The sequence below is a fragment of the Rhincodon typus genome, chromosome 38, assembly GCF_021869965.1.
Source record: "Rhincodon typus isolate 14 chromosome 38, sRhiTyp1.1, whole genome shotgun sequence".
In the NCBI taxonomy this organism is placed as follows: domain Eukaryota; kingdom Metazoa; phylum Chordata; class Chondrichthyes; order Orectolobiformes; family Rhincodontidae; genus Rhincodon; species Rhincodon typus.
This window is the reverse complement of record NC_063369.1, coordinates 20,146,992-20,169,652: the sequence shown is the minus strand read 5'-3', so window position 1 is coordinate 20,169,652 and position 22,661 is coordinate 20,146,992. Positions and strand designations below refer to the sequence as shown.

Here is a 22,661-nt window from a genome sequence, read left to right as displayed (position 1 = left end):
GGATCCATTTCATTCCAATTCTGACCAGTCTTCTAAAAGCTGTTTTATTGAGGGGAGGATGGTGGCATTCCATTGATAATCTTAGTCAAGTAATCTAGAATCTCAGGCTAATGATCCAGGGACGTGGGTTCACAATCCCACCCCATGAAGATGATGAAATTTGATTTCAATAAAAAAGGAAAAATCTAGAATGGAAAGCTAGCCATGGGTAAACCATGTAGCCAGAGTTGTAAAAAAAAGTCTGGTTCACCAGTGTCTTTCAGGAAAGGAAATCTGGCATCTTTACCTGATCTGGACTACATATGGGACTCTTGTAGATTTGGCAGCACAGACTCGATGGGCCAAAGGGCCTCTTCTGTACTGTTATTGCTCTATGTGACTCTAGACTCACAGTGATGTGATTGACTCTTATCTGCCCTGTAGGCAATTAGGGATAGGCAATAAATCTAGCCCAGCCACATCCTGTAAAGAATGTAAAATAAATTCAGCCTTGTTGTAACAGGGCAGCAACCACTGGGATTTTCTCAGTCGTCATACTCTGCTGATACTGCTCACAGAACCACAGAATCGCTATAGCACAGGAGGATATTCGGCCCATCGTACCTGCACATCTCTGCAAATTGAGAATCATTACCTTGTGCCAATCTCCTTCTTTTTCCCCATACCCTTGCAGACTATTTCTATCTAATGATCATCCAATGCCCTCTTGAATGCCTCAATTGAACCTGTCTCTACCATACCCTAACTACTCGCTGTGTGATAAAGGTTTTCCTTACGTTATACTTGTTTCTTTTGCACATCCCTTTCAATATTTCCCTTATTTTTTCTTTTACAAATGGGAACAGCTTATCCCTTCTACTCTATCCAGCCCACTCATGATCTTGAAAAATATCAAATCTCCTCCAGTCATCTGGCACTTCACATGAAGTATTAAATATCTTTGCCAGGGTCCCAGAAATATCCTCCCTTTCATCTTTATGCCTGCTAAAACATAATATCGCCTCCTTATTAATCTTAACATGTTCTAGAACTCACCATCCCAGCTGAAGTCTCCAGCTACAATATCTTTCTCCTTTGTGAATACAGATGAGAAATATTAATTTACGATCTCACCCACGTCCCCTGGCTCCATGCACAGTTTGCCTCTTTGGTCTCTAATAGGTCCCACTCGTGCCCTGGGAATCATCTTATTCTTAATATACTTTTAGAAAAAGCCTTGGGGTTTTCTTGATAGCATCTGCCAAATATATTTTGAAGTCCTCTTGCCTTCCTAGTTTACTTTTAAAGCAATCCCCTGCACTCTCTTTACTTTTGAAGGTCCCCCTCCTGACTGTTTTTAATGTGCTGTACCTGACCTATGCTTCCTTCTTTTTTGTTATTAAACTCTCGATGTCCCTTGACATCCAGGGTTCCCTGGACTTGCTGTCCTTGCCCTTCTCTCCTAGAGGAACACACTGGCTCTGAGTTCTTAGTGCAGCCTTCCCCCAATTTAGATGCCTAACTTCTGCACTATCCTTATCCCTTTCCACAATGACTTTGATATTGACAGAGTTATGGTCACTATCCCCAAAATGCTCACCCATTCAAACTTCAACCACTTGACCGGCTTCACTCCCTAGAATTAGATCTAGCACTTCCCCATGTCTAGTTCAATTATCTATGTACTGGCACAAAAAGCTCACCTGGATGCACTTTAAAAATTCCACCCTGTCTAATCCTTTCACATTAAGATGATCCCAGTTAATGTTAGCAAAGTTGAAATCCCCTACATCTATAATCCCATTCTCTCTTTCTGTGATTTGCCTACATATCTGCTCCTTGAACTGTTGGGAGACCTGTAGAATAGAAAGATAATCACCTCTTTCTTATTTCTACTTGCCTCACAAGTGACTGATTAGCACCCGAGAATTAACTGCTGTATGCCTTTTTGACCACCTTATTCACATGTTGCCACTTTCAGGGATCTGTATACCCAGATCCCCCTTTACAACAATGGTCCTCAGGGTTCTGCCAATCATTGTATAATTTGCACCTGAATTTGATCTTCCAAAATGCATCACCTTGGGTTTGTCCGGATTAAACTCCACTTGCCATTTCTCTGTCCAATTCTGCAATCTATCTATATCCTTCTGTATCCTTTGACAATCCTCCTCACTGTCTGCCACTCTGTCAATTTTGGTGTCATCTGCAAACTTAGAAGGTAGAGGATTGGCTAACTAATGGAAGAAGAGTTGGGGTTGGGGGCATTTTCAGGATGGCAACCTGTAACTAGTGGAATGCCACGGGGATTATTGCTGGGGCTACAGTTATTTACAATATATAGTAATGATTTAAATGAGGAAAGTGAATATACTATAACTAAGTTTGTGGCTGACACAAAAATAAGTGGAACGCAAGTAGTGATGATGACACAGAGTCTGCTGAGGGATGTAGACAGGTTAAACAATTGGATAAAAGCTTAGCAGATGGAATATAATGTGGGAAAATGTTAGATTACGCACTTTGACAGAAAGAATAGAAGATCCGAATGTTATTTAAATGGAGAAAGACTGCAGAAAGCTTCAGCACAGAGGGATTTGGGAATTCCTTTAAATTAATCACAAAAATCTAGCATCCAAGTTCAATAGGTAATAGGGAGGGCAAATTGAATGCTTGCCTTTATTTCAATGGGAATAGAGTACAAAAATAAGAAAATCTTGCCAAAACTGTACAAAGCACTAGTCAGACCACAGTTGGAATACTATGAACAATTTTAGGCTCTTTAACTAAAAGATAGATATACTGGTATTAGAGACAGTCTGGAGAAGGTTCATTTTGTTGATTTGAACATGGAGGGACTGTCTTAGGAGAAGAGGTTTGGTAGTTTGGACTTTTACTCACTGGTGTTTCAAAAAATGAGAGGTGACCTTATTTAAATCTTTAAGATTTGACAGGATAGATGCGAAAAGATTATTTCCCTTTGTGGCAAGGTATGGTCTAGAAGGCATAATCTTAGACTAAGGAGTAACCTAGTTAGGACAGAGATAAGGCGGAATTTCTTCTCCCAAAAGGTAGTGAATCTGTGGAATTCTTTACTGCATAGGGCTGTCAATGCTAGGCTGTTAAGTATATTCAAGGCTGTGATAGACAGGTTTTTAAACAGTAAGGGAATCAAGGACTATGGGGCAAAGGCAGGAATGTGGAGTTGGAGATTATCAGATCAGTAATGATCTCATTGAATGGCGAAGCAGACTTGATGAGCTGAAGGCCTGCTTCTGCTCCTATGTCTCATGGTCTTATGGAGCTTCCAGCTGGTGTCTACTCCTTGGGAGAACAGGAATAATGAGGTTGAATTAACCATAGACACAAAATACAGAAAGTTCTGAAGTTATTTCTTTAGAAAGACATACCAGGTGAGGAGACAGATCCCCAGATGTTCTCCACTTGACTTTCGCATTTTCCTGTCTCTGTTCCATGAGGATTTGTGAAGATCTCTCTTGCCCTGATTGATCCAGTGTTTATCTGAGGTGTTCTCCAACACCCAAACTCTGACCCTTGCCCCAAGGTGTCCTTCTCAGTGGGATTGACACTTCGCGAGGGCTCCAGAAATTTGGTTGAAGCATCTGACGTTCCTGGGGACACAGGCTTCTCTTGGTCAGCTTGTTCTGAAGAGAAAGAAGGAGAGAGGCAGAGTCAAGGGGGTGTGGGCCATAACTGCTAGCACAGTAGATAGTGTAAACATGAATTTGCAGGAATCCCAGTTCCGTCAGTAGCTGACAGTGGAGCCAGAGCCATATGCCAGAGTCAAATTGGGCAGCCAAAGGAACCAGACACTCGGACCAGATTTGTATCCCAATGTTCCCAGGTTCAGGCTTAAAAACACTGTATCAATCGATCATCAGTACATGGGACTACTGTAGAGTTAGTCACTGCTCAGTCCTTGTGCTGGCTTGGGGGTGTTGGGAGAGACCGTCTTCTCCTGAGGACAGACCATGAAGGGTGGGGGTGAGACAATATTTCCTTCTACAGACTACATATCGTTAACGTTAGCCATGGGTGAGGTCCCAGAAGACTGGAGGGTAACAAATGTTGTACCCTTATTCAAGAAGGGCTGCAAAGAAAAACCTGGGAACTATAGACCAGTAAGCTTAACGTCTGTGGTAGATAAGTTACTTTAGAAGGTTCTGAAGGATAGATATACGTGCATTTGGAAAGACAGAGTTTGATTAGGAGTAGTCAGCATGGATTTGTGCGTAGGAGATCATGCCTCACAAATTTGTTAGAGTTGTTTGATGAAGTGACCAGGAAGATTGACGAGGGCAGGCCAGTAGACATAGTCTATATGGATTTCAGTAAGGCCTTTGGTAAGGTTCCACATGGTAGGCTGCTCTGAAAGGTTAGATCGCATGGAATCCATGGAGATCTGGCAAATTGGATACACAATTGGCTTGATGGTAGGAAGCAGAGAGTAATAGTGGAAGGATGCTTGTTGGAATTGGAGGCCTGTGACTCGTGGTGTGACTCAGGGATTGGTGCTCGGCCCATTGCTGTTTGTTATCTATATCAATGAATTGGATGAGAATGCACAAAGCATGATTAGAAAGTTTGCGGATGACACTAAAATAGGCGATATAGTGGACAGTGAAGAAGGTTAACAGAAATTACAGCAGGATCTTGATCAGCTGGGGAAGTGGGCCAAGAAGTGGCAAATGGAGTTTAATATAGATAAGTGAGAGGTGTTGCATTTTGGAAAATCAAATCAAGGTAGGAGTTTCATGGTGAATGGTACGGCCTTAAGGAGTGTTGTAGAACAGAGGGACCTTGGAGTTCAGGTGCACGATTCTCTGAAAGTGGAGTCACAGGTAGACAGGGCAGTGAAGAAGGCTTTTGGCACACTGGCCTTCATCAGTCAGGGCATTGAATATAGAAGTTGGGAAGCTATGTTGCAGTTGTGCAGGATGTTGGTGAGGCCACATTTGGAGTATTATATTCAGTTTTAGTCACCTTGCTATAGGAAGGATGTTATTAAACTGGAAAGTATACAGAAGAAATTTACAAGGATGTTGCCAGGACTCAAGGGTCTGAGTTACAGGGAGAGGTTGGACAAGCTAGCACTTTTTTCTTTAAAATGGAGGAGACTGAGGGGTATCTTATAGAAGTGTATAAGATAACGAGAGGCATGGATAGGATGAATGCACTCAGTCTTTTTCCCAGTGTTGGGTAATCATGGATTAGAGGGCATCAGTTTAAGATAAGGGGGGGGAAAGAATACATGGGAAGCTGAGGGCCAACTTTTTTACACAGGGGATGGTATGCATATAAAATAAGCTGCCTGTGGAAGTGGTTGAGGTGGGTACATTAACAAAATTTAAAAGCCATTTGGACAAATACATGGATAGGAAAGCTTTAGAAGGATATGGGCCTAGTTCAGGGAAATGGGGTTAGTGTGGATGGACATTTTAGTTGGCATGGACCAGTTTGGGCTGAAGAGCCTGTCTCAGTGCTGTAGCACCCTATGACTCTGACTCTGTGTCAAGATGCAGCCATATTGAGCAGGATGTTGGATTGTCCCAGGAAACAGGTAAAGGTTTGAATTGTCCTGAGCAGGCAGAGGAGTACTGGTGGACGAGCCCCTGGGCAGGAAACTAGAAACTAGGAGCAGGAATAGGCCATTCGGCCCTCCAAACCTACTCCACCATTCAGTATGATCATCAGTGATCCTCTCTCTCAATGCCGTATTCCTGCTTTCTCCCCATTCCCTTTGATGCCTTTAACATTGAAAAATGTATCTTTCTTGAATACATTCAGGGACTTGGGCTCCACAGCCTTTTGTGAGGGAGAATTCCACAGGTTAACTAATCTTTGGGTGAAGTAATTTTTCCTCACTTTAGTCCGAAATGGCCTGCTCCATATCTTGTCACTGTGTCCCCTGGTGTAGACTCTTCAGTCAGGGAAAACATCCTCCCTGCATCTAGTTTGTCCAGCCCAGTTAGAATTTTTTATGTTTCAATCAGATCCCCTCTCATCCTTCGGAACACTAGTGAGTACAGACCCAGTGGAACCAATCTCTCCTTACAGGACAGACCTGCCATTCCTAGAAATAGCTTAGTGAACTTTTGCTGCACTCCCTGTTTGGCAAGTATATCCTTTCTTAAGTAGGGGGAGCAAAATTGCACATAATATACCAGGTCTGGTCTCACCAACACCCTGTATAACTGCGTAAGACATCCTACTTGGCAGATTGGCAGGGAGTGGGGAACCGGATTTGTAATTCAGAGGATGAGGCATTCAGCCTTCCAACGGACACAACAAGAAGTGAGGTTGTTAATAAAGAAATGCGGTCGATGGAGCGTAATTGTCGACACAGGGATGGTTTGAAGTGTGTATACTTCAATGCTAGGAGTATCAGACGTAAGGCAGATGAACTTAGAGCATGGGTCAGTACTTGGAACTATGATGTTGTGGCCATTACAGAAACTTGGGTAACTCAGGGACAGGAATGGTTGTTGGAAGTTTCGGGATTTAGCTGCTTTAAAAGAAATAGGGAGGGTGGTAAAAGAGGCATGGAAAAGAGGTGAAAGATTGGTGCTTGGTAATGAACCGGGCCAAGTGTTAGACCTGTTGGTAGGAGAGCATTTTGGCGGTAGCGATCATAACTCTGTTACTTTTACAATAGTCATGGAAAAGGATAGGTACATACAGCAGGGTAAGGTTTATAATTGGGGGAAGGGTAATTGTAATTCTGTTAGGCAAGAACTGGGTAACATAAAATGGGAACAGATGCTGTCAGGGAAGAGCACTGTTGAAATGTGGAGATTGTTTAAGGAATGTATACTGTGTGTGCTCGATATGTTTGTCCCTAGCAGGCAGGGAAGATGCAGTCGAGTGAGGTAGCCTTGGCTCTCAAGAGAGGTCGAACGACTGGTTAAGAGGAAGAAGGATGCTTATATAAGGTTTAGGAAACAAGGATCGGAAAAGGCTCTAGAGGGATACAAGTTAGTCAAGAAGGAGCTGAATAAAGGGCTTAGGAGAGCTATAAGGGGGCATGAGAAAACCTGGGCAGATAGGATCAAGGAAAACTTCAAGGCTTTTTACACGTACGTGAGGAATAAGAGAATGACCAGAGAAAGGGTAGGGCCGATCAAGGATTGTAAAGAGAATTTGTGCATGGAGCCTAAAGAGATAGGAGAGGTCCTTAATGAATACTTTTCTTCAGTATTCACAACTGAGAGGGACCTAGTTGTAGAGGTGGACAGTACGAAACAGGCTGGTAGGCTAGAGGAGGTTACTGGTAGTAAGGAAGATGTACTAGGAATTCTGAGGAAGTTGAAGATAGATAAGTCCCCCAGGCCTGATGAGATTTATCCAAGGATTTTATGGGAAGCAAGGGAAGAGATCGCAGGGCCTTTGGCGATGATCTTTTCGTCCTCACCGTCCATGGGTATAATTCCGGAAGATTGGAGAGAGGCAAACGTCATTCCCTTGTTCAAAAAAGGGAACAGGGATAACCCCGGAAATTACAGGCCAGTTAGTCTTACGTCAGTGGTGGGCAAATTATTGGAAAGGGCTCTGAGAGATAGGCTTTATGATCACTTGGATAGGCACAGTTTGATTCGTGATAGTCAGCATGGATTTGTGAGGGGTAGATCATGCCTCACAAACCTTATTGAATTCTTTGAAGTGGTGACCAAACACGTGGATGAAGGTAGAACAGTGGATGTGGTATACATGGATTTAAGTAAGGCGTTTGATAAGGTTCCCCATGGTAGGCTCATGCAGAAAGTATGGAGGCATGGGATAGGGGGAAATATGGCAGATTGGATTCAGAATTGGCTGACCCTTAGAAGACAAAGGATAGTAGTGGATGGAAAATATTCAACGTGGTGCTCAGTTACTAGTGATGTACCACAAGGATCTGTTCTGGGTCCTCTTATATTTGTGATTTTTGTAAATGATTTGGATGTAGGAGTGGAAGGGTGGATTAGTAAATTCGCAGATGATACGACGGTGGGTCGAGTTGTGGATAGTGCGGATAGATGTTCTAGGTTACTGAGGGACATTGATAGGATGCAGAGCTGGGCTGAGAAGTGGCAGATGGAGTTTAACCCTGAAAAGTGTGAGGTGATCCATTTTGGAAAGACAAACTTGAAAGCAGAATACAGGGTTAACAGAAAGATTCTTGGCAGTGTGGCGGAGCAGAGGGACCTTGGGGTTCATGTCCACAGTTCCCTGAAAGCTGCCACCCACGTGGATAGAGTTGTTAAGAAGGCGTTTGGTGTGTTAGCTTTCATTAATAGAGGGGAATGAGTTCAAGAGTCGTGAAGTTATGCTCTAGCTGTACAAAAGCCTGGTTCGTCCACATCTGGAGTATTGTGTCCAGTTCTGGTTGCCTCATTCGAGGAAAGATGTGGAAGTGTTGGAAAAGGTGCAGAGGAGATTTACCAGGATGTTGTCTGGAATGGAGGGAAGGTCTTACGAGGAAAGGTTGAGAGAGCTATGGCTTTTCTCTTTAGAACGATGAAGGATGAGAGGTGACCTGATAGAGGTGTACAAAATGATCAGAGATATAGATAGAGTGGACAGCCAGAGACTTTTTCCTAGGGTGGAGGTAGCTATTACGAGGGGGTATAGTTTTAGAGTGAGTGGAGGTAGATATAGGGGAGACATCAGAGGTAGGTTCTTTACTCAGAGAGTGGTAGGGGCGTGGAATGCATTGCCGGAGAAGGTAGTGGAGTTGGCCTCATTAGGGGCATTTAAGCGGCAAATAGATTGGCATATGGATGATAGTATAAGGTAGGGGTGGAGGTTAGATAGACGTTAGGTTTAGGGTAAAAGTTCAGCATAACATTGTGGGATGAAGGGCCTGTACTGTGCTGTAGTGTTCTATGTTCTATGTTCTACTTCTGTACTCAAACCCTCTTGCAGCAAAGGCCAACATAATGTTTGCCTCATAACTGCTTGCTGAACCTGCCTGTCTACTTTCATTGACTGTTGTACAAGGATACCCAGATTCCTTTGTACATCCACACTCCCCAATATGTCACGAATTAAACAATACTCTTCCTTTCTGTTTTTCACACTAAAGTGTATAATTTCAGATATAGCCATGTGGTACTGTATTTGCCATATGCTTGTCCACGCACTCAGCTTTGTCTAACTTACCTTCAAGCCTCCTTGCATCCTCCTCACAACTCACAATCTCTCCTAATTTTATGTTATCAACAAACGTGGAACTATTGCAATTGGTTTCCTTATCCAGGTTATACATGTATATTGTGAATAGCTGGGGCCCAAGCACTAATTCTTGCAGTACCTTACAAGCCACTGCTTGCCCCTCAAAAAGAGACCTGTTTATTCCCACTCTCAGTTTCCAGTCTGTCAACCAATTATCAATCAATGCCAATACATTACACCTTATCCCATGCAATTTAATTTTGCCCACTCGCCTCTTATGAAAAGTCTTCTGAAAATCCAAATGCACCACAGCCAAAGGTTCTTCATTATCTATTCTACTAGTTAATCCTCAAAAAACTCTAGTAGATTTGTTAAGCATGATTTGTCTTTCATAAACCCATGCTGCATTTATCCAATCGCACTAATGTTTTCCAAATATTCTATTATGATGTCTTTTCAAATAGACACTAGCATTTCTCCACCATTGATATTACGATAACTGGTTTATAATTCTTTATTTTTGTTTTCTCTCCCTCCCTATTTAAACAGGGGGTTACATTTGCCACCCTCCAATTTGTAGGAACTGCTCCAGAGCCTATTGAATTTTTGAAGATGACCACTGATGCATCCAATATTTTGAGGTCCATTTCCTTTAGCACCCTAGGATATAGATTATCAGGTCTTGGTGATTTGACAGCCTTCAAATCCATTAATCCCTTGCACTTTTTTTTTACTAATACTGCTTTCCTCTAATTCCACCCTCTCATTAGACACTTCATTCCTAACATTTCTGGGAGGTTATTTTTGTCTGCTTTTGTGAAGACAGAACCAAAGTATGTGCTCAATTTTTTTAGCCATTTCTTTGCTCCCCATTGTCATTTGATCAACTTTTGACTGTAAGAATTTGTTTTTACTGATCTTCTTCTCCTACATTTATAGAAGCTTTTACAGTCAGTTTTTATATTTCCGCAATTTTACTCTTGCACACTATTTTCGCCCCATTGATCAAACTTCTTGTCCTTTGTTGGTCCCTCGAACCCAAGGACATTCTTACTGTGGATACCCCTCAGTGCAAATACCCCTCACCTTGCATACAGCTCATCATGGTTACCCACACTGTGGATAACCCTTACTGTGGATAACCCTCACTGTGTATACCCACACTGTGGATAACCCTTACTGTGGATAACCCTCATCGTGGATACTCCTGCCATGGATATTCCTCACTGTAAATGACCTGAATCTGAAATGACCTATCCAGGGTGACAGCAGGAAATATCCACAATTTTTCCACATTTCTGGATAGCATGAGGCAAATGGATAATTTTGCTTAGAACTGGAGAAGATCCTCTTCTTGAACTGAAACCAGACATAAATTGTGGTCTTCACCTGACTCTCACACTTCCCTCTGTTAACAGCTGAAGGGAATGAGCAAAGCAGAATGCAGGCTTCTTACCTGCACTGCGTGCTGTTCCGAGTCTTTGCTGAACATTATCTTCATTGCTGTAGTGCTGCTCCTGGTAACTACTGACCCGTTTACACCGCACGAGGAAAGATCGGGGCATCCTGTATATTTCAGCTGTAGTGCTACACCATGCTCTGTAAATATAACCCCAAAAGCCCTGTAAATGTAAGTGAGCAAACAACTAACATTGAGCACTGAACACTGACCAACAAGTTAGTTTAACATCTCTTAAAGGAGAAAAAGTTAGAAGCTAATAGTAAATTATAGCAGGGCATTCTGATAAGTTCAAGGTAGTCAGGAAGAATCAACATGATTTTGTGAAATCATGTTGGACCTACCTATTGAAATTCTTCAAGATAATATCATTGGCTGTGACATTGGTATTGGTTCTGGGGGAGTGGTGTGACAAGTACAAGATTACACCTGGGCAAGACTGGGATTGATGTCCTAGGGCAAATACTTTCTTCTGTGATTGGAGCAGATTTAAACTACAACTGGGGGATGGAGGTGTACTTAAGCAGGGTGACAAAGAAAAGTGAAATAAGGACAACAATAAAAGTAGAAACAGTAAATGAGGAATTAGTAGACAAAGTATTCAAGGGTGAGGAGGCAAATAGGGCTGCAGTTCAAGGAAAAGTTAGGATTATCAAAGCTTTGTATCTTAATGTATGAAGCATTCAGAATAAGGTAAGTGGACTGACATCACAAATTGAGGTAAATGGATATGACTCAGGTATTACGGAGACATAGTTACAATGAGATCAGAATTCAGAACTTAACATTCAGGGATATTTGACCTTTTGGAAAGATAGGAGGGATGTAAAAGGTGGTAGGTAGCACTGCTAATGAGGGATGAAATAACAGTTGTGAGAAATGATCTAGGCTTGAATGATGTACAGTCCAATTTTGTGGAGTAAGGGAAATAAGATACTGCTAGGAAAAGTATATAGACACCTGAATAGTAGCCATGATGTTGGAAAGTGTGTACATCAACAAATAATAGGAGCATGTTAAAAAAAGCAGCAATAATTATGGATGACTTTAACCTTCACAGTAACTGAGTCAATCAAATCAGAAACTATAGCTATGATAACAAATTCGTTGTGTGTATTGGGGATGGATTCCTAGAGCAATATGGAGCCAACGAGGGAACAGGCGATCCTGGATCTGGTAATGGGCAATGAGGCAGGTTTGATAAGTGAACAAAGAACAATACAGCTCAGGAATAGGCCCTTCAGCCCTCCGAGCCTGCGCTAACATATTTTACCTTTCCTTACTAAAACTGTCTTCACTTACAGGATCCATATCCCTCTATTCCCTTTCTATTCATGTAGTTGTTCAGGTTCTTCTCAAATGCTGCTATTGCATCTGCTTCCACCACCTCCTCTGGCAGCGCATTCCAAGCACTCACCACCCTTTATGTGAAAAACTTGCCTCTCACATCTTTTTTAAACATCTGTCTGCACATTGAACCTGTATCCCATAGTAATTGAACCCTCTACCCTCGGAAAACATCTCATACTTTCGACTCTATCCATGTCATTCACAATCTTATAAACTTCTATCAGGTCGCCCCTCAACCTCCTGCGTTCCAGTTAAAACAAATCCATTCTATCCAAAGTGTGGAGCTGGAGGAACACGGCAGGCCAGGCAGCATCAGAGGAACAGGAAAGCTGACATTTCGGGTTAGAAATCTGAAGAAGGGTCCCGACCCGAAACGTCAGCTTTCCTGTTTCTCTGATGTGCCTGGCCTGCTGTGTTCCTGCATGTTCCACGCTTTGTTATCTCTGACTCCACCATCTGCAGTTCTTGCTATCCCATTCTATCCAACCTTTCTTCATAGCTAAAATCCCCTTACCAGGCTATATGCTGGTAAACCTTTTACCTACCCTCTCCAAAGCATCCACATCCTTCTGGTAGTGTGGTGACCAGAACTGTACACAATATTCCAAGGGTGGCCTAACTAAAGTCCTATAAAACTGCAGCATAACTTGCCAATCCTTATACTCAATACCCCTTCAAATGAAGGCAAGCATGCCATAGGCCTTTTTTACTACCTTATCTGCCTGCGCTGCCACCTTCAGTGATCTGTGGACTGGCACACCCAGATCCCTCTGCATATCAAAACGCCTAAGGGTTCTTCCATTCGCTGTATAAGTTCCACCTGTGTATGTTCTTCCAAAATGCATCACCTCACATTTTTCCAGATTAAACTCCATCTGCCATTTTTCTACCCATGCCTCCAACTGATCTATATCCTGCTGTATCCTCTAATAATTGTCCTGACTATCTACAACTCCACCAATCTTCGTATCATCTGCAAACTTACTAATTAGATCAGGCACATTTTACTCCAAATCATTTTGATCACGAAAAGCAGAGGTCCCAGCACTGATCCCTGTGGAACACCACGAGTCACAACCCTCCATTCTGAAACCATCCTTCTACCGCTACCCTCTGTCTCCTATGACTAAGCCAGTTCTATATCCATTTTGCCAGCTCATTCCAACACAATGTGACTTCACCTTTTGTACCAGTCTTCCATGATGGACATTTTACTGAAGTCCACGTAGACACATCAACCACTTTTCCCTCACTAACTATCTTCATCACCTCCTCAAAAAATTGATCAAGTTGGTGAGGCACGATCTCCCCCGCACAAAACCATGCTATCGCTAATAAGTTCATTTGTTCTAAATATGTATATAACTTGTCACTGAGCATCTTTTCCAATAATTTCCGTACCACTAACATGACGCTCATAGGCTTGTAATTTCCTAGATTAACTGTTCTACCCTTATAAAACAATGGGACAACATTGGCTATTCTCCAGTCCTCTGGGACCTCACCTGTGGCCAAAGAAGATACAATGATGTCTGTCAATGTTCCGGCAATTTGTTCTCTTGCCTCCCTCAATTATCTGGGATGGATCCCATCAGGACCTGGAGAGTTATCTGCCTTAATACTTTTTAAGATGCACAACACCTCTTCCTTTTTAGTAGCAACTTGGTTTAGAAATTTGATACTCCCTTCCCTGAGATCATCCTCCATTAATTCCTTCTCTTTGGTCAATACTGACACAAAGTATTCATTTAGAACAATACCTGCCTCTTCTGGCTCCACACACAGATTTCCTCCTTTATTCTTGAATGGGCCAACTCTTTCCCTGGCTACCCTCTGGGATTCTCCTTAATCCTGTTTGCTAATGACTTCTCATGACCCCTTTTAGCCCTTCTAATTCCTTATTTAAGTTCTTCCCTACTTTCCTTATATGACCTGAGAGTAAAAAGATCCCCGAGAAAGTAGTGATCATAACATGATAGAATTTAATATTCAGTTTGAATGTAAGAAATTCGGATGAGAAACCACTGTGTTTAACTTAAATAAAGGGAATTACAATGAACTGAGAATAGACTTAGCTAAAGTGGACTGGACTAGGTGGATAGATTAGCAGGAAAGGCAGTAAATAAGCAATGACAGTTATTTAAGGAGGTATGATTCTCAGCAAAAATATATCTCAGTAGGGAGGAAAGATTCTAAGAGAGGGATAAACCAAACATGACTAACCAAGGAAGGTGTAGAGAGTATAAATTTGAATGAAGAAGCATATAATGAGGCAAAAGTCAGTGATAGCCTCAAAGACTGGGATAAATTCAGAATCCAGTAAGGGATAACTAAAAAGATAATAACAAAGGAGAAAATAAATTACGAGGGCAAATATAAAAACTGACAATCAGAGCTTCTTCAAATATATAAAAAGGAAGAGAGATGTCAAAGTAAACATAGGCCCCTTAGAAGATGAATCTGCTGAGATAGTTAAGGTAACAAAGAAATGGCAGAGGAGTTAAACAGATATTTTGTAGCAGTCTTTACAGTGGAAGATACATTGAATATCCCATTCATACTAAAGAATATGGGGGAGGAATTAAGTACCATCACCATCACTGGAGAAGTAGTATTAGTCAACCCAATGAAGCTAAAGGCAGATAAGACCCCTGGTCCTGACAGCTTGCACCTTAGGATCCTAAAAGTAGTGACAGAGATGGTGGATGCATTGGTTGTAATTTTCCAAAAATCCTTGGATTCTGGAGAAGTAAAGGAGGATTGAAAAATTACCAATGTGAAACCCCTGTTCAAAAAGGGCAGGAGGCAAATGTGGGTTGGATTATTAGAATCAATTATTGAGGAAATAATAGCAGCGCATCTGGAAAATCATGTGCATGAAACATAGAAAGCCAGCATAATGTGTGCAGCAGATAATCAGGAAGGCCAACGGAATGTTTGCTATTATTTCAATGGAGTTGGAGTATAAGAGTAGTGAAGTCTTACTGCAACTGTACGAGGTGCTGGTGAGACCACATCTGGACTATTGTGATGAGTTTTGGGTCCCGCTTTTCAGTAAAGGTATCATTTCACTGGAGGCAGTTTAGAGTAGGTTCACTATGGAGGATGATCTCTGGTATGAAAGGATTGTCTTATGAGCAAAGACTAAGCAGGTTGGGACTCTATTCATTGAATTTCAGAAGAAGGAGAGGTGATCTCATGAAAACATAGGATTCTTAAGGGGCCTGACAGGTTAAATGCTGAGAAGATGTTTCCCTTTGTGGGAGGATCTAGGACCAGAGGGCACAGTCTCAGAATATAGGAGCACCAATTTCAGACTGAGATGAGGAGGAATTTCTGCCCTCAGATGGTTACGAGTCTTTGGAACTCCTTGCCACAGAGACAGAGTCCTTGTGAATACTTAAGATTGAGATGGATTCTTGATCAGTTGGGCAATTAAGGATTATTGCAAAGATGCAGGAAAGTGGATATGAGGAATGTTGGATCCTATTGAATGGCGGAACAAGCTTGGGGGCCCAAACAGCCCTCTTCTGATCCTATTTCTTATGTCTTATGATAAAGGGGAGCCAGCGGACGTACTGTACTTTGCTTTCCAGAAGGCACTTAATCAGGTGCAACATCAAAGGTTACTGTGGAAAACAAATGTTCATCGTATAGGAATGAACGTGGCGTATTGGCATGGATAGAAGATTGGCTGGTTAAGAAAAAGCAGAAAGTAGCAATAAATAGGTCCTTTTCAGGCTAGGAGATTCCATAAGCAGCGTGCTGCAGGGGTTGGTGCTGTGGCTTCAATTCTTTCACAGTTTATATACATGATTTGAATGAAGGGACTGAGGTATGACAACTAAATTTGCTGATAACACAACAATAGGTACAAAGATGAGTTTTGAAGAGGACTTAAGAATTCTACGAAGGGATATAGATAGGCTAAATGATCTGGCAATGGAGTACAATGTGGGGAAGTGTGAATAAAAAAGAAATGTGTTATCCAAACAGTGAGAGGTAGTAGAGCTCTAAGAAGCAGAGCGATCTGGGTGTCCTAGTACATGAATCATCGAAGGTTATTTGGAATTTATTAGGAAACCTAATAGAACGTTATGGTTTATTGCAAGGGGGAATTGAACACAAGAGTGGGGAGGTTATGTTTCACTTACACAGGGCGTTAGTGAGACCATATTGAGAATACTATGTACAGTACTGGTCACCTCATCTATGGAAGGATATAAATGTGTTAGAAACAGTTCATGAAAGGCTTACTAAACCAATACTTGGAATGAGATATTGTCTAAAGATTGGAAAGTCGAGGCTTGGATCCACTGGAATTTAGTAGAGTAAGAAGTGACATGATTGGAACATGTAAGGTCAGGGTAGATGTGGAGAGGATATTTCCTCTTATGGGAGAATTTAGAACTTTAGGTCACTGTTTAAAAGTCAGGGGTCACCATTTGAGAGGGAGGTGGTGACACTTTGGAACTCACCCTGAAATGGTGGCTGAGGCAGAATGTTTGAATATTTTTAAGGCAGAGTTCGACAGATTCTTGATAAGCAAAGGGGTGAATGGTCATAGAGTTATACAGCACGGAAACAGACCCTTTGGTCCAACTTGTCAGTACCAACTGGATATCCTAAGTTAGTCAGGTCCATTTGCCAGCATTTGGCCCATATTCCTCTAAATCCTTCCTATTCATGTGCCCATCCTTTTAAATGTTGTCATTGTTTCCACCTGAAATCAAAGTTCTCAATTGGGGAAGACTGATTTTAATAAGATGAGATGTGATTTGGCCAAATTGACTAGTATCAGATACTTTCAGGTAAATCTGCCTCAGAACGATATGATGTATTCAAGAAGGAACTATGGAGAGTACAGGACCAACAAGTTCCAATAAAGAAAAAGGATGAGACCATCAAATCCATGAAATAGAAGCATTAGATTAAGAGAAAAAAGAAGGCTTATGGGAGTTACTGAGGGATCAAAACAGCAAAAGCCCTAGAGGAGTACAGAATGTGCAGGAAATAATTTAAGATAGAGAATAGGAGAGTTAAAAGGGGATATGAAAGGATACTGGTAGATAAAATAAAGGAAAATCCTAAGTTGTTTATCAGATACGTTAAGGGTAGAAGGACAACAAGGAAAGAGTAGGGCCCTTTAAGGACCACAGTGGAAATTTGTGCATGGAACCAGAGGATGTAGGTAGACTTCAAAATGGATATTTTGTGCCAGTGTTCACTGGTGGCAGGGATGATATGGGTGTAGAAATCAGGCCGGTCATACAATTAAAGAAATTAACACAGACAACAAGAAAACTCTGTGGTCTGGCAAGCTTACAAGTAGATAAATTTCCAGGGACGAAATGTATTTCAGGTTGTTGAGTGAGGCAAGAGAGGAAATAGCAGGAACTCTTGCAGAAATTTTCAAATCCTCTCTGGCCACAGAAGAGGTGGCGGAGGACTAGAGGACAACCAATATGGTACTGTTATTCAAGGAGGGAGCAAGGAATTAGCAAGGAAACTACAGGCCAGTCAGTCTAACCTTGGTGGTGGGAAAACTATTGGAAACAATTCAGAGGGACAGAATTAATCTGCATTCTGAGCAGTGGGAATTAATCACGGGAGGTCATGTCTGGCTAACTGGATTGAATTTTTCAAAGAGGTGACCAGGTGTAGGTCACTGTGTAGGTCAGTATGTAGTGTGATTGAGGACAAAGTTGACATTAAATCAAGTAAATCTAAAGGGCCAGATTAATAAACACTACAGGACTGGCATTCTGAAGTACAATTAGACCACCAAGAAGGCCATCAATAAACACGTAGAATTAGACCCTATACATACACAACTGCGAAGAAAAACCGGAAATGAGGTAACCAATTCCAGTGGATCCCAGAGTTTAAATACCAGGCAGGAAAACACAACAGCGCTTCATCGGAGGCTGCACTGATGATGTTACCCAGCAGGGTAATGAAACATCTGCGAACTGACGAACCATTTAGCGAGCCAACCAACCACAGAATTATTTGAATGCAAAGAGTATAACAGGTAAAGCAGATGAGTTTAGAGCTTAGACTAGGACATGGGTCTACGACGTGATAGCCATTACAGAAACTTGAATGAGAGAACGGCAGGACTGGCAGCTCAGTGTTCCAGGATTTAGATATTTCAGGTGAGATAGAAAGGGATGTAAACTGGATGGAGGAGCTCAATACTGTCAAAGGAGAATGTCAGAGATATACAAAGAGAGGACGTAGAACATAGAACTGTACAGCACAGTACAGGCCCTTCGGCCCACGATGTTGTGCCGAGCTTTTACCCTAAATCTAAGGTCTGTCTAACCTCCAATTCTACCTTATACTATCATCTGTATGCCTATCTAATAGCTGCTTAAATGCCCCTAATGAAACCGACTCCACTACCCTCTCCGGCAATGCATTCCACGCCACTACCACTCTCTGAGTAAAGACATCTTGGAAGGCTCATCCAGCGAGGCATATGGGCAGAACTCAGGAATAAGAAAAATGCAGTTACTATGATGGGGTTATACTGTAGGCCTCCTAAAAGCCAACGGGAGATAGAGGAACAGATATTTAAGCAGATCAGAGAAAGATGTAGAATCAACAGAGGTATTGTTGTGGGTGATTTTAACTTCTCCAATATGAACTGAGATGCCCTTAGTGTCAGGGGGCTTAGATGGGGCTAAATTTGTTAACTGTGGCCGGGAATGTTTCTAGAAACAATGTGTAGATAGTCCAACTATTGAAGGGGCCATGCTAGACATTGTATTGGGGGATAAGCCTGGCCAGATGATCAAAGTTTCAGTGGGGAAGCATTTTTGGAAGAACTGGAGAAATTTGACTGAGAGTGGCTATTCAGGGTAAATCCACATCTGACATGTGGGAGACTAGCTGATCAGAGTTCAAGACCAGCATGATCCTTTGAGGATGAAAGATAAGGATGGCAAGCTTTGGGAACTTTGGATGATAAGAGATGTTTAAAGTTTAGTCAAAAAGAGAAAAGAAGCATATGTAAGGTTTAGGAAAAAGAAATCAAACAAGGCCCTTTAGAATTATCAAGGGAGCAGAAAGAAAATGTAAACCAGGAACTAGAAGGACTAAAAGGGACCATGAAATGTCCTTGGCAGGTAGGGCTAAGGAGACTTCCAAGGCATTTTATATGCATACTAGGAGCACAAGGCAAACGAGGGAAAGGTCCACTCAAGGACAAAGGAGGGAATTTAAGTGTGGATCCAGAGGATGTGGATGAGATCCTTAATGATTGCTTTGATTCAGTATTCACCAAGGAGAAGGTCATGAATGATGGTAAGATTAGGGAGGGATATTTTGATATTCTGGGACATGTTGATATTACGGAGGAGGTGGTGTTGGGTGTCTTGAAAATCATTAAGGTAGACAAGTCCCCAGGGCGTGATGTAATCTATCCCTGGATACTGAATGAGACAAAGGAAGAGATTGCTGGTGTCTTCATGGAGATCTTTGTACCTTCTTTACCCACAGACGAGGTTCCAGAAAACTGGAGAATAGCCAATATTGTTCCTTTTTTCAAAAAGGGCAACGGGGATAATCCAGGAAATTATAGGCCTGTGAGCCTTACATCAGTTGAAGTAAATTATTAGAAAAAATTCTTAAGGGACAGGATTTACCACATTTGGAAAAGAATAAGATAGGCCTAATCAGCATGGCTTTATGCAGGGGAAGTCTGGCCTCATAAACTTGATTGAGCTTTTTGAGGAAGTGACAATGATGATTGATGAAGGTAGGGCAGTGGATGTTGTCTACATGGAACTTACTGAGGCATTTGACAAGGCCCCTCATGGTAAGCTGGTTCGGAAGATTAAATTGCACGGAGAGTTGGCAAGTTGGATGCAAAATTGGCTTGGTCACAGAAGACAAAGAGTGTGATTGTTGAGGGGTCAGTGTTGGGGCTTTTCCTGTTTGTAGTTTCTATAAATGATTTAGACTTGAATGTAGGAGAATTGATCAGTACGTTCACAGATGATACAAAAATTGGTGGGGTGGTAAATAGTGAGGATGAAACCCTTAGACTACAAGAGAATATAGATGGGCTGGCTAGACGGACTGATCAGTAGCAAACTAAATTCAATCCAGATAAGTGTGAGGTGTTGTTGTTAGGCAGGACAAAGAAGGCAAGGGAATACATACAATGATAGCACCATGGGAAGCACCTAGCATCAGAGGGTCCTCGGTGTGCATGTACACTGGGCCTTTAAGGTATCAGGACAGGTGGATAAAGTGGTTAGGAAGGCATATATTGTACTAGAACAGAGGAGATTGAGCGAGTCATAATTGAGATGTATAAAATTATGAGGGGCATAGATAGATTGGACAGTGAGAAATGTTTCCCTCTGATGGAGGGATCAGTGACCAGAGGCATGGATTTAAGGAGCAGAAGGTTTTGAGGTAATGTGAGGAAAACCTTTTTTACCCAGAAGATGGTGGGAATTTGGTACTCACTGCCTGTAAAGGCAGAAACTCTCATAACATTGAAGAAGTATTTAGATGTGCACTTATGAGAAAGCATCCAAACAAAGCATATAAGGTTATGGGTCAAGTGCATTGTTTTGTTTTTGACCAGCATGGACAGGATGAGCCAAAGAGCCTTTCTCTGTGCTGTAGTTCTGTATGATTCTATGACCTTGTTGAACTTATGATATGAACACACTGACTGTGACATACACAATGATTGTGTTGCATGCAATGCTTGTGTCATACACGGTGATAGTGTTGAACACAGTGACTGTACCATTCTATTTGTCCTGCCATGAAGGCATGAAGAGAGATTCAGCTCTTTTACCACATACACTTGCTTTGCGTTTTTTTGGAAAGGACCCATGCTTGTTAGATACTTGTCAGGAAAAGCCAAATGTACTGTACCCAGGCATAAAATGGCTGATAGAGCTGAAAAAGAGGATTCAAGAGAGAGAGAGAGACAAAAGAAATACTGCAGATGCTGGAATCAAGGTAGACAAACAGGAGGCTGGAAGAACACAGCACGCGAAGCAACATCTGGAGGAAAGGAGAAGTAATTGTTTTGGGTATTACCCTTCTTTAGGACTGGAACTCTCTCTCTCTCTCTCTCTCTCTCTCTCTCTCGAGTTTTGGCGAGAGAGCAAGAAAAAAAGCAAAGAACGCATGCATTTTCTAACAAAAGATGCAGGACATGGAATTGAAATTACAAATGAGAGTGAGGGAATGATCTATAATTTGGTCCACAATGCCTCCAGGATCTTAAATTTCTGAATATTTTTCTTGGGGCTGAGCTGATAACCTCTCATGAAGCTGGCAATAATGGGAAAGGTAAAGGTTAGATTTTGTACACTGGTCTTATCCTCGTGGATGGAATGTAATTGGTGCACAAGGGGCCTCACTTTAATGGAAGAAGTGATTGAATTGCCTGTCACCCATCAGAGACAGAAACCAGCAAAAATTCTTACCTAAGCCAGACCCGGGAAGCTGCAATGTGGCCCTCTCAACTCTAGAGGGTGAGCAAGAGTTACCAAAAGAAGGATCAATGTAGCACTTTTCCCAATCACCAGTTATCCCAAAGTGCTTTCCAACTAATGATTTATTATTGAGTCACAATATTTGGAATATTGTCTAGAGTTATGGGGTCGCCACACCACGTGAAGAATGTAGAAGCTTTGGAGAGGGTACAGAATTGGTTCACCAGGATGTTGCCTGGCTTGGAGGGTATTAGCTCTGAGGAGAGATTGAACAAACATGGTTTTTTTCCACTTGAATGTCTCAGATTGAGGGATGACCTGATAGAAGTTTACAAAATTATTAGCGGCATGGATAGATAGAATGGATAATTGGACTTTTTAACCCAGGTAAAAATGTCAATTACTAGGGGACATAGGTTTAAGGTATGTTTAAAGGTGTGAGAGGCAGGTATTTTACAGAGGGTGGTAAGCGCCTGGAATGTGCTGCCAGCGGAGATGATGGAGACGGATACAATAGCAAAATTTAAGAGGCATCTTTACAGATATATGGATAGACAGGGAATAGTATATGGACCATATAGAGGCAAAAGGTTCTTATTTCAGAAAGGCATCATTAGCTAACACAAGTCTTGATGGGCTGAAGGGCCTGTTCCTATGCTGTACTGTTCTTTGTTGTGATGTGGGAAACACAGCAGCTCCTTTGGCACAGCAAGCTCCCACAAAGAACATTGTGGATAATCTGCTTTCACAATGTCAATTTAGGGACAATATTGAGCACGACACTGGGGAATAATATCTGCTTATATTCCAAATGGTTATCATGGGATAATTTCCATGCGAAGAAGCCTCAGTTTAACAGCTTAACAAAAGGCAGTGCAGCACTTCCTCAATACTGACCCTCTGCCAGTGCAGCACTCCCTCAGTATGGACCGTTTGACAGTGTGGCATTCCCTCAGTGCGGACCCTCCAACAGTGCAGTGCACCCTCACCACTGACCCTCTGACAGTGCAGCACTCCCTCAGTACTGACCCTCCGACAGTGAGGCACTCCCTCAGCACGGACCCTCCAACAGTGCGGCATTCCCTCAGTACTGATCCTCTGACAGTGCGGCATTCCCTCAGTACTGATCCTCTGACAGTGCAGCATTCCCTCAGTACTGACCCTCTGATAGTGCAGCACTCCCTCAGTACTGACCTTACCACAATGCAGCATTCCGTCAGTAGTAA

At 42.1% G+C, this 22,661-nt stretch overlaps 1 protein-coding gene across 1 annotated transcript in view; it reads right to left on the bottom strand.

The window, feature by feature from the left end:
* Nucleotides 1-22,661, bottom strand: part of LOC109919443 (zinc finger protein Gfi-1b-like) — a 36,972-nt gene that overhangs the window by 11,256 nt on the left and 3,055 nt on the right. Inside the window, exons 2-3 of the mRNA XM_048618014.1 lie at nucleotides 10,610-10,752; nucleotides 3,390-3,644 (exon numbers count right to left, since the gene is read on the bottom strand). Coding sequence (XP_048473971.1) covers nucleotides 3,390-3,644; nucleotides 10,610-10,718 — 364 coding nt within the window. The 5' untranslated portion in view covers nucleotides 10,719-10,752. The remainder of the gene's footprint in view (nucleotides 1-3,389; nucleotides 3,645-10,609; nucleotides 10,753-22,661) is intronic.